The sequence below is a fragment of the Mus caroli genome, unplaced genomic scaffold, assembly GCF_978045245.1.
Source record: "Mus caroli unplaced genomic scaffold, Mus_caroli_1 scaffold_16, whole genome shotgun sequence".
Classification (NCBI taxonomy): Eukaryota; Metazoa; Chordata; class Mammalia; order Rodentia; family Muridae; genus Mus; species Mus caroli.
The window spans coordinates 23820840-23833034 of NW_028227271.1; the positions used below are offsets into that span (position 1 = coordinate 23820840).

General features: G+C 52.6%; 1 protein-coding gene across 3 annotated transcripts in view; it reads right to left on the reverse strand.

Annotated features, from left to right (window-relative positions):
* Positions 1 to 12195, reverse strand: part of Cacna1i (calcium voltage-gated channel subunit alpha1 I) — a 110447-nt gene that overhangs the window by 44485 nt on the left and 53767 nt on the right. For all 3 annotated transcript variants that reach the window (XM_029470056.1, XM_021182805.2, XM_085831343.1), the window contains one exon: positions 4914 to 5073. In XM_029470056.1, coding sequence (XP_029325916.1) covers positions 4914 to 5073 — 160 coding nt within the window. The remainder of the gene's footprint in view (positions 1 to 4913; positions 5074 to 12195) is intronic.

Below are 12195 nucleotides of genomic sequence, written 5' to 3' on the forward strand. Positions count from 1 at the left end.
CTCCAAACACCATTAGCAGAGTTAAACAGTCACTCCTTAGGACTCCTACCTATAAGCAAGCACACTGCTATTGCTTATTCAACTGTCAATTTGGGTCATTTCTAGGTATGGGGTCCTTATGACTCAGAACAATTCTTGCCTACGTGCTTGAGTGGGTACAAACCACCCTTCTTTCTTCTGTGTGGGGGATGGTATTTGTTCTCCCAACCCAAGGTGACCTCTAACGATCTCCCTGCCACAGCACCCTGAGCACAGGACTTGCAAGGGAGCCACCACTCGCAGCTAAAGCTCAATGGCTCTGATTGTTTTGTTTTGTTTTGTTTTCTCTTTGCAGATCTGAAGACTGAATCCGGGGGGCCTCGTGCATGCCAAGATACCTCTCTGCCGGCTGAGCTACACTCTCAGCCCCAGCCAGCCAGCCTTTCTTCTGAGCAAAGCCCCAGGGTACTCCTGACAAGCTGAGGGTGTGCGTAGCATTAGCTTTGTCCAGCCTCCCACAACGGATCCTGAAACCACCCTGAAGATCCACTGGGACCTCCCAGAACACAGTGGAACGTCGCCTGCTCTGCGTCTGCGGCAATTACTGGCCCTTCTCATTTTAACTATCCTGGTGGGGCACCATGGTGCCTCACTGCCATTTCTGTTACAACTCCCTTAAGACCTGAAAGAAGTGAGCCTTTTCAAATACTCACCTGCCACTCTTGTAGCCCCCCCCCCAGGAGGTCTCTAGTAAGGTCTCTTGGACTAGTTCTTATTAGATCATCTTTGGCTTAAAGTCTTTCTTTATATGTTCTGGACTTGAGATCTCTGGTGGATAAAAGTATTGCAAAGTTTTTGTTTCAAGCTGTTCTCTTTCAGACTTAATCACTCCTGCAAACCTACAGACATCTTAGTCACACAATATACTTGGAGGTTTCCAGCTCACTGTGGACATCAACCCCGATGGGAGGTGGTTTCCCAGCTCCTCAAGTGAAGGATGGAGAGACTCAGGAGACCTGGGACTCAGAGGTCAGTGCAGCTAGCACGGAGGGGTGATTGATGACCATCGGTCATTACTGGAGACCCTCCTGCCAGCCTTTGCCCTGGTGCTCTTCTGCCAGCCCCACTCCATGAACTCAGAAACCAGAGGCCAGCCTGCACCCAGGCACCAGTTCAGATGACCGGCCAATAACACAGACAGCCCAGCCCAGTTCCCACACTTACACACCCCCAACCCTTCCTCCACTGTAGTGGGGTGTGGCTGAACCCCTGCTGGGGTTCCCCATGGCTCTGCTGTTGCCAGCCTTAATTGGTCAAGTACTTGCCTTGCATTAAGGCCTGAGTTCAGATCCCCAGCACCCACATAAAAACTAGTCATGATAATACATGCCTATAACCCCAGCACAAGGAAGCCAAAGACATGAGGGCTCCTAGAGCCTGCTAGCCAGCCAGTCTAGCCAAATTGGGTAGTTCTGGTCTAGCTGACAGACACCTATCTCAAAAATTAATTAATTAAATGGGGATCAGTCGAGGCAGATCCCCCAAACATTGGCCTCTGGCCTGCACACACATGCACATATGAACGCACGAGCACACATACACATTCCCGCAAACCAACAAGTGAGAATAACATGCTTCTCCTACAGGATGCTGGGAAGGTAACGGAATTAGTCCAGCAGAGAACAAGGCCCCGCATGGACAAGCCACCCTGTGAATACCAGCTGTCTTTCTCTCAGGGCCAGTTTCAGGCCCACTGTGCCCTTTGGGGTGCATTTATCAAGGGCTGCCATACATCAGCTGTGGTACCAGACTGCTGTGAGCTCATGCTCCCCCCCCCATGATTCCAGGTGCCACTTCAGTGCCATCTCAATAAATGAACAGGGGCACTCCCTCCCACCAGGAGCATCCCAGACTTGGGGAACATGCATGGTGCCACATAATGGCACTGGCTTAAGGTTCTGCATGTTCTAATTTGAGCCATTCTCAAACCACTTCTGCAGTAGGGAAACTGAGGCACAAAGTTGCTGAAGTCATGAGGCTAACAAGTGACAGAAGCAGAATTTGACCCTGAAGTCCATTGCCCCAACCCCTGCCTGCATGGCAGCATTGGGAACTTCTGTCGCAAATTAACTCCCACCTCAGCCCCCACCCATTATCCAACAAACATCACTCTTGACCTTTCAGGTTCAGGTCAAAGTTGCGTTTGGATCACAGAAGTCCTTTCTTCTCAGCCCAGCAACCTAAATCCAAATAAACGTTTAGCTCATTTATCCTCCTAGGGTCAAGACAAAGAGACAGTGCGGAGCCTGCCCTTAGAAGTGGCAGGCAAATGTCTGTTATGATATCCATGCTCTGAGACTCCTACCGGCAGAAAGAGAACATTGCTGTGTTCCCTGTCTGTAGAGTCATAGCTTGGACTGAGGTCCCTGGAGGGCCCAGCGTGCACCCCATGTTCCCTGGTCTTGCTCTGCCCAGCCCGCATGGTTCAGGAGTTTGTTCACAGAGTGTCTGGCCAGGGGCTGGGAGTGTGATCTGAAGCCTCCAGACAACAAGCTGGTGGGTAAAGAAGCCAAGAGGACGAGGGGAATCCCCCCTACCCCCCAATAAGCGCCTGTTGCTCCTGCCTAAGGCCAGGCCTGGCTCACCAGATCCTGAACTGAGGTCTGGTCAGAGCACATCTGTCTGAGGTCCAGGAAAGACCGACTTCTTTGCTGGCCTTCCTTACCAGCTGTTCTGCGGCCTGCTCTGAGCTAGGTCTGTTGAATTGAGGTCTGACCCTGCCTCCCTCTATGGCGGGTTGCAGGCCTGGGATAACCTTGGCCTTGTTCCCTACCGAAGCCTGGAATTTAGCAACCTCTTTCTCCCTGAAGTACAGTCATCCTCTGACTAAGTGGGGCCTGGCCCTGACAGCGTGAGACTCAGAGCTCTGGAGAGAGTCACCCAACCTTGCCAGCTATGTCTTGCCCCTAAAGCTGTCTGGCTCTTCTCACATTTGGAACTCCTCTTCCGGGTGGGTCAGGTACACACTGGCCCAAAGTGGGGCCCAGGCATGTCCAGAGCACTGTGCACCCACCTGCCCTCACCACACCCAAGGAAGGGCTGGAGTCACCTCTCAGAGTCCAGATAGGACAATGGAGCAGCCAACCAGGAAACAACACATAAATTCTCATGCTGCAGAGCTGAGAAGAACCAGTCTTCTTCCCTATATGCCTCTGTGCAGGATTATGGCTCACTCATTCATACTCTCATTCATTCGTTCATTCATTCATTCATTCATTCATTCATAATGAACAGGCACTGTTGTAGGTCTTGAGAGAAGAGTGAGGACCAATCTTTCCTAGTCTAGGAGAGAGCTCACATCCTAGGGTCCCTGAAGGCCAAGTGTATCCGGTGTCCCCAAATACTCAAGCTGATAAATGGAACCACTGCAGGAAAAGGTCGGCCGACAAGGAAGCTTGGCAGATAGTGTAGTTGCTGCTTGGGGAAGAGGCAGCAATCCTCCAGCAGAAGGTGACATGAGGGCTGAGCCTAGATAGTGAGACAGGGCCAGCCACAGATCCACACGTGACAGAGGGGACACGGACGGATGGTGAGCCCCCAAAGCCAAGAGTTCACACACATGCTGCTCTCTGAAGGGCTTCCCCTCTTTCTACCCCTGACAGCTCAGGGCTGCTCTCTACTAGCACTCACACAGTGTAAAGGTCCCGTGCTCCCTATCCACAGGGCCTTCAGTCAACAAGGTGCCCCTCTCTGACCTACTCAGGTGCCCAGTCCTCCCCACAGCACAGCAATGGGTAGGCAGACCAGTCCCTACCCAACCTTGACCTCCTGTTACATCACATTGTCCCTAATGTTCCAAACCCTGAAAAGGGAGACTCATCCCAGCTCATGCAGTATCCCTATACCATCGCATTCAGAAGAGACACTCAGCCTTGACAACCAACCAACCCTAGCCATAGGTGCCCTCGCTCAACAGAGGGCAGGCCCTGGATACATCGGCCAGGTTAAAACAGGTTAAATCGCTCTTCCCTTTCAGCCCCTGTGGGTCCTGGTACACAGTAGCAGCCAAGTGGCTTGTGGAGACTAGAAGCTGATGCGCCCTTACCTCCAAACACATAGTGTGTGCATATGCTCTGGGTTGCCATCACCACCCGGGAAGAGGGGATGCTAAAGGCATCATTTTGAGAAACTAAGCCCATCTTTTAAGCAGCTCTTGACATTCTGCCTGGAGGGGCGCCTGACTCCCACTCTAGACCCAACAGCAGGATATGAGCTGATCCCATTATGGCACTCCCACACATCCCTCCTTGGGTTCTAGAACTTTCTCTCCTTCCAGTGTCCAAACCTCCCTCTCTCCTCATATCTAGCCTTCCCGAATTGGCTGTTCCTGCTTTGTTGGCCCAGTTCTCAGTTAGCAAATGAGTTAGCAAGAGGCAAGTCAGAGTCAGCAATGAGTTAGCAAGAGGCAGGTCAGAGTCAGCAGGAGCAGAGTGGGCTGGGGTGGAGTAGAAATGGGGAGTGCTGGCCAGGTTTTTATGTTGACAGAAGCTAGGGTCTTCTGAGACGAGGGAATCTTAATTGAGAAAATGTTTCCCTTGGGTTGGCAAATCTGCAAGGCCATTTTCTATTGATGACTGATGCTGGAGAACCCAGCTCACTGTGGCTGGTGGTCCTGGATTCTATTAAGAAAAGCAGGCTAAGCAAGCTGTGAGGAGCAAGCCAGTAAGTAGCACCCCTCCATGGCCTCTGCTTCCGCTCCTGCCGCCAGGTTCCTGCCCTGCTTGAGTTCCAGTTCTGACTTTCCCTAGATGATGAACTGCAAGCTGTAAGATGAGATAAACCCTTTCCTCCCACCAGGTGCTTCTGGTCCCGGTGTTTTATCAAAGCGATAACAAGCCTTAATTAAGATGGGGTTGGGGGGGAAGGGGACTCACATGGTGAAGTTCTCCTCCAGGAAGCAGCGGTTCCGCAGCAGGCCTGCCCAGAGCTGCACGCCGATGATGCCAAAGATGAAGAAGACGAAAAAACAGAGCAGGAGCACATTTCCCAGCATGGGCAGCGTGTCCAGCAGCAGGTTCACCAGAATCCGCATGCCTGGGAGAGCAAGGGTGGAGGAGGTGGCATCAGAGAAGCAAGAAGAATGGGCCGTGAGGCTGTGGGGTCTCCTACTCCCTCTGGGAGCCTCTCTCCTCCATGTCTGCCCCTAGGCCCATAAAGCCAGGAAAATGGCTCTGGGCCCTGCTGCACTTCCACGAGCTCATGGGTGAAGGAGCACACGCTTAGGGAGCCCCCTTCTAGGTGCTGAGTGCTCTCCTTCAGCCTCCATAGTAACCCCTTGAGGTTGGCAATCTGATCTCTGTTTAGACAGGCAGTCCCAAGGACCAATAGGACCTCTTTGCTCAGCATCCCCTGGCTGAGTAGCAGAAGGATGTGAACTTAAACTGTTGCCTGGTACTGAGTCTCCCCCTCTTTCTATGGCCAATCCTTTTCCCTGGGCGGCTTACTCACCCTAACAACCTCCTATCACCCGCCTCAGCCTGGCAAAACCTTGCTCTGTGAAGCCTTCTCAACCTTCTCTCACCAAAGCATTTGATCCTCTACTGCAGGCAATCTCAGCCTCTCCTAGCCTAGGCTACCTTGTACAGTTACAGTTTGTATGTTGTGCGGCCCAAGAGATTTGCACCCCATTTGCATCAGCAACTAACCTTAATCAATACTCGTCCGTCTGTATACTTTCCTGTCCTATCTACTGGGCTGTGAACTCCTGGGGAACAGGGTCTGTGTCTGAGCCACCTCAATAGTCCCAGAAGCCAGCCTAACCTAGAAGATAAGCTTCGCCGACGTTTGCTGGATGACTGACTGGGAACAAGGAGAAGATTGGAGGCAGGGAGGGGCGCGAAATGATGACAGGTAGGAAGAGTCGGTCCTGTTGGACTTTGATTGATCCCAGCGTGATGCTGAGGTGGTTATTAACGAGGATAATTATCATGGATTTGCATCACAAACTCAGTGTGGAGTGATTTCCAATCAATAATTAATGTCCACCCCATCTTCCCTCCCCACAAAACTAGGTCAGCGTCCTCTCAGGAAAAGCAACGGGGCTCCCCTGGCAAGCTGCGTCATCCAACTGAGAACATCCAGGCCCAGGGCTCAGCACCTCACATTGCTTTAACATCTACCCTCCAACATGGGAACAAGGAAGGAGGCAAGGAAACAAGACGTGTCCTCACGTGATCCCCAAAATGAACCAACTGCAAGCCTTCTCAGGGCTGCAATCACTCATTCATGGTTTACAAGCATGCATTCATTCATCGAGTGGTAGACTGCCTGCCGGCACTGCACTGAGAATTCCCCCTCAGAGCTCCCAGCCCGGCAGCGGGGTCCAGATGCAGCGGTGCTGAGCAGAAGGACTGTTGCGAAGGACACATTTGTGGGGAGGATGAAGTGGAGCTGGCCCTACAAGCTACGAAGAATCTGCCAGAGGTGCTGAGGGGAAGTGTAGCCTGAGAGCATGCAGAGCTGCCAGGCCAGGCCTGGGGCTGCTGTAGAGGATTCCAATGAGTTGGGTAGGACAGGTCTGGGAGGAAGGATGACAAATCAAAGGTCTGTGTCACTGTCACCAGCAGGTCTCAAAACAGCCACCGTCCTTGAGTGGCTCTGGGGTCTGGAAAGTGGCAATCCTAGAATCCACGCAAAGGCAGTGGATGAAGACCAGGCGTTGGGCTGAACCAGACCACCTTGAGGAGGCAGCAGGCTCCTCTCCACGCGTGGCTCACAACCAGCTCAACACCAGCCCGGCTGCTCCTGGATGCTCCCAGGGGTGGCCTTTACTGCTCAATTAATTACATTTCCCTTGTTCTCCAGGATATTGAAATTCTGAGCTGCCAGCTACTTTCCCTGAACGGCAGCCCCCTCCCTCTGCTTCTTTCCCGCCCAGGGGCCCAGCCCCTCTCTCTGGGTTCCTCTCTCCAGGGCCTGGGGAATCCCAGGGCCACAGAGCCAAGGTGTAATTAGGAAACTAGAAATTTAGCACAAATTTAATTCATCCATGGCTGCCCAGGGAATTTGGACCATGGGATTGGGAGTCAGGCCCCGAAGAGCCTAGCTGAGCCTTCTTTTACATACTTGGTACAGTAAGGTAGCCAAGATGGGTAGGATGTTGACGCTCTTTCTCCAGTACCCTGGTGCTAGGCACATGAGGACGAGGTAGGAAGGGGCAAAAGGCAGGGGCATAGACAGAGCCGTAGAAAGAAATGGAGATAGAAATGGGGAGATCTTGGGTAAGAAGACAGGACTGAGGGACAGAGGGACAAAGGGACAAGGGGACAGAGGCAAGGGTACATGCATGGGAGGAAGTGCCACCTCCAGACTTCTCTTTCTATGTGCTCTATCTCTTCCTCCAAGCAGCCTTCCTAGGTTTCACCACACCTAGTCAAAAGTGCCCATCCTCTAGCCCAGCTGCTCCCTGACAGCTACCCTCTCTGAGGCTGGGCTTACTCTGGGGACCTTCAGACTGGGTCAGGAGCCAGGTGGCCCATGATGTCAATGGCCCCAAGAGTCTAGCTAAGGGCCTGTTTCCCAGCCAAGAAGTGACAGGGGACACAAGATATCTATCTGCCTTAGACCTACCCCTGGTGGCAGTCAGCACAGACCAAATGAAGAGGTCTAGGTTCTAGTCCCAGCTGGGCAGCAAGATATACCCCTCCCAGGGCCACGGTAGCCTCACGTATAGGCAGGCAGCTCCCACTGCACTAAGTACATACACTGCATACACACTACGCCTTCTCTTCATCCTCTTCATCCTCCTCCTTTTCCTCCTCTTCTTAAACTCTGCCCACAGTCCATTCAAAACATCCCTATTAGGACAGCGCAGAGTCCACTCCCGGAGGCAGCCCTAGCCTGTACCACTGTATCCTCTGTACCATTGTATTCTCTGCAGACCCAGCTTCTTGCATCCCTCTGAGCCACCACACAGTCTGAAAGGCATCTCACTCCTTCTGTTCTCCTGGTCTGGGCTCTCCTCTTCTGGTCTCTGGGAATGGGCTGGTGCCTGACTTGAGCCCACTCTCCCTCAGTCACAGTACCTATGACCCTGAAGGACTCCTGTAGGTTCAGGGCTCCACTATCCTAAATGTAGCTTCTGACCCAGACAAGTCTGCATGCAAGGCTCACGTTCTCCAGTCCTGCCCCCGGGGCCTACCCAGAGCAACAGCCCCTCAGGACACAACAGATTACAGAACAAAAGGGCCTCAAGAGAAGCCTCACCAGTTGGGAACATGGCTGCTCTTCCAGAAGACAGGGTTTGATTCCCAACACCCCACACGGCAGCTCACGGTCATCTGTAACTCCAGTTCCGTGGGATCTGATACCCACTTCTGGCCTTTATAGGTATCTGGCACACACACGGAGCAGGGGCATATACGCAAGCAAAACACCCATACAAACAAGAGGAACAAATAAAAATTTAAAGAGAGCTTGAGAGGTGAGTAGATGTTCCCTTCCACCGTGACTAAACAGGAAGCCTGTCACCACCATACGGGGCTCTGGGCCCCAGGGACTCATCAGCCTTACAAATCAAATCCGGTAAGGTCAGACATGGTGAAGAATCTTTGTAATTCCTCCACTTAGTGTAGATGAAGGAGAGGGATTGCCTGAAGTTTGAGGCCAGTCTGAGCTACAGAAGACAACCTTGTCTCAAAAGATGGAGAGATGGCTCAGCAGTTAAGAGCCCTGACTGAGCTCTTCCAGAGGTCCTGAGTTCAGTTCCCAGCAACCACATGGTGGCTCACAACCATCTGTAATGGGGTCTGGTGCCCTCTTCTAGGTGTGTCTGAACAGAGCCATGGTGGTGTACTCATGTACATAAAATAAATAAAATAAATCTTTTTTTTAAAAAAAAGATTTATTTTAAAAACCAAAAAAAAAAACCTAATTAAAATAAAATAATAAAATGGAATTGAAAAAAACAAACAAACAAATTTCTCTGCCCCATGAAAAAAAGACATGAGAACAGCCTGATGAGTCTGTAGATCTGTCTGTCTGTCCGTATGTCACTAACTATGGAGGTGGGCAAGTCAGGAAAGGGGTGGGGGGCTGCCAGATGGGGTCAGGGAACCAGAAAAGCAAGAGTATGCTGAGCAGAGGAGGTGAGGAGTCACGTCTGCACTAATGAGCTTCAGGCAGCAAGAGAAGGCCAGACACAGAGAACAGAGCAGGCCACGGCAGAAGAGGCCGCTGGGAAACAGCTCACGGGAGCCTGTGCGAATGCCCACTGAACACCATCACAGAGCCCACATCATATGGAGGACAGGCTGGTAGGCTCTGGGACCAGGAAGGCAGTGGTGGCCGTATAATGGCTGGGATGGGAGCCAGGAGGAATGGGCTCCCCATCCTGAGCCCCACTGTTGAGGTTGTCCCAGCCACTTGAGGCCTACTTCATGGCTTGCCAGTATTTTGCCACTGGGTATTTTGCGTCTGATCCATCTGTCCCTGTGTGCCTTGCCTGTCCACACCTGCCACTGGGATGAGCTAAAGGACAGGAGCGCCAGGTCCAGATGATACAGAGTGACGTGGAGACATGGGGAGGATCGGGTGATCCTGGGAAGGAGGGATCAAGAGCTGTGGCATAGATGTGGGAGGAAGGGGATTTTGTCAGGGATAGCTTGAAGGTTTGGGGTCACAGAGCGTCCATCAGTGGAGACAGGAATCCATCTAGACATGTGGAGTTTGAGGTCCCTGGTCATCCTTGTAGAGTTACTTCATTGGGACTAAGAGTGTGGGGCTCAGGAGAGAAGAATCTGATCTAAGAGTGTGATATGAGTAGTGACAGGGAGAGGGTGGGGTCTTGATGGCATCAAAACTGGCACCATCGTGGCAAATGCCAGGCAGGGAAGTAAATACCACATCTCCATCCCAATCCTAAGAGATGGAGATCCCAGAGCAGACCCTCGGCTGCCAGAGATCCCGAGAGGCCCCATGGTGGCCATGGAGGAAACTGGCTCGAGAGGGAGATTCACTTCCTAGTAGGCATTTCCTCCCCAGGCCCAAGGAGCTCTGCAGACAGAGGCTGTCAACCCAGATTAGCTCGGCCACTCTGCGAGGCTAACTCAAGCAGAAATCATGGGACATGTGCCAGCCTTAGCCGGGGCATGACCCACTTGCCGGGGGCGGGAGGGATGGCAAAGAAAGAGGCGTGCCCCGGCTGTGGCCTGGCCCCCAAGGCTGCATGCTTTCTGATCCAGCCAGGTTGGTGGAGGGCAGAGAGCGGCCAGGAGAGGGAAGTGCTGAGCTCAAGGAGAAACCGGCTGCTGCCCTGTTGTTGCCAAGCCAACTAATCAGAGGCACAACAGGGGTCAGGGAGGCCGGGCCAGGAAGCAGACGGTTGGTCGGACTGCCAGGGTCACAATTACTGGCACCAGCCCAGCCTGGAAGTTTGAAGAGTCCCAGAGCACCCTGTCTTCTTCCACAGGCCTTGAGTCCCTCAACCAGAGCAGTAAGTGCCCATGCCCTGGGGATGCTCTCAACCTACAGTGCCCCAAGCAACCCTCATTCTCCCAAGGTGCTGTCACCCTCCTCTGTGAGGTCTCCTCAAAGCGTTTGCAGTGCCTTAGCCCTGACCCCTGGATGCTGACCCACCACCCGAGGCTCAGGTGTCAGCTGATGGTGAGGGGCTACAGATGAATCCTTGCTTTGACCCAGACCTGGACCCAGGCAATACTACTTCAGATGAAGAGCCATCAAGAGTCTTACTCCTACCCACTGTGTCCTGTCCAGCAACCTCCCAGATTCCTAGAACACGACTCAGCCTTTGACCTGAACTGACTGCCCTGGCCCCACCCCCTAGCGTGTCCCACAATCCCTTTGGCTTCCCAGCAGACATCTGGCCAGATGTTCTCCACCCTACTCTTCAGAGAAGACAGCAGTTCTTGGCAGTAGTCCCTGCTTCATCTCTCCCACTCGCTCTCCTCTCTCATCTCTCTCTCTCTCTCTCTCTCTCTCTCTCTCTCTCTCTCTCTCTCTCTCCTCGTTTCTCCCTCCCTCCTGCAGGCCGCAGGGACTATTTATCCCCCCAGGAAGAGACAGTCCTGGTGGGGACCAAGGATAAGCATCCCTGGAACTCCAGATGTGCCAGGGAACATTTCACTCAAAGCATTCCTTCTGACTCAAGCCCAAGGAAACACATATTCCCGGGGAAGAAAATAAAATGTCCATGTCAGCTCTGTTCCACAATTTTTCTTTCTCCCAGACCCTGTCCCAAATAAACCTTCCTTGGTCCTTCCAGGAAAGATCCCTGGGTCTTCCTGTCCCTTCTCAACACAGCTGGCCTGACAGTGGATTCCTATCTGGATAGGAAGGGCCAAACCAGACCTGGGTACCAGGGCAGGTACCTTCCCCAAACTTGCCACTGCCCCTCACTTCAAGTCAGCACCCCAATTTCCAATTATAAAGTGGACGTCACATAATCCTAACATCCCATCGTTGGTTAGAAGAGGGAGTGACATAGTCCTGTGAGACTGTGATGGAGTCGGCCAAAGTGCTTGATGAACTCCAGCCACTTATCAATAAACCCGATGTGAGCCACCCACTCCCACCATGTTCCTTTGTCTTCAGATTATCCCAAAAGGGACCAGAGTTAACTGTAGCAATCGCCACGCTGTCCCGTGGTCAGAATGACGTGGTGCCCGTGGAGGTGGATGGTGGGTAATAACACAAGCAGTCAGGTACAGGGAGTGGTGAGAGATGAGTCCTCACCCCTCCCAACGTGCAGTTCCCTGCCCTGCCACACCAGCTCCAGATACACCAGCAGGATGCTCTGTCTTCAGGAATACCCGCCCACACCCTGAGCCCTCTGAGTCCTTGATGGGACTCTTCTAAAACCAGCCTCTGCAAAGATGTCCCCGAGTCCCCACATCTTCAACCCAGAGCCTGCCCTTTACTGCTCACACCTGACCTTCTGCATGCAGGAAGTTCTTCATGCATACTATGCAACTGCGGCCACGCAACAGGACGGAGATCAGTAATATTAACTCCGCTTTCTAGTTGGAGGATTCAAAGACAAGAGGGAACGGGGCTTGCTGGGATCCCAGAGCAGGTGAGCTGAATTAGAACCTTGGGCTGACCTGCAGCTCAGAGCTCCCTGCTGCAATGTAACGCTGCTCCCACTCCATCCGTGAAGATATATGCATCTTCTCCATTCTGTATAGACAACTCAGACCA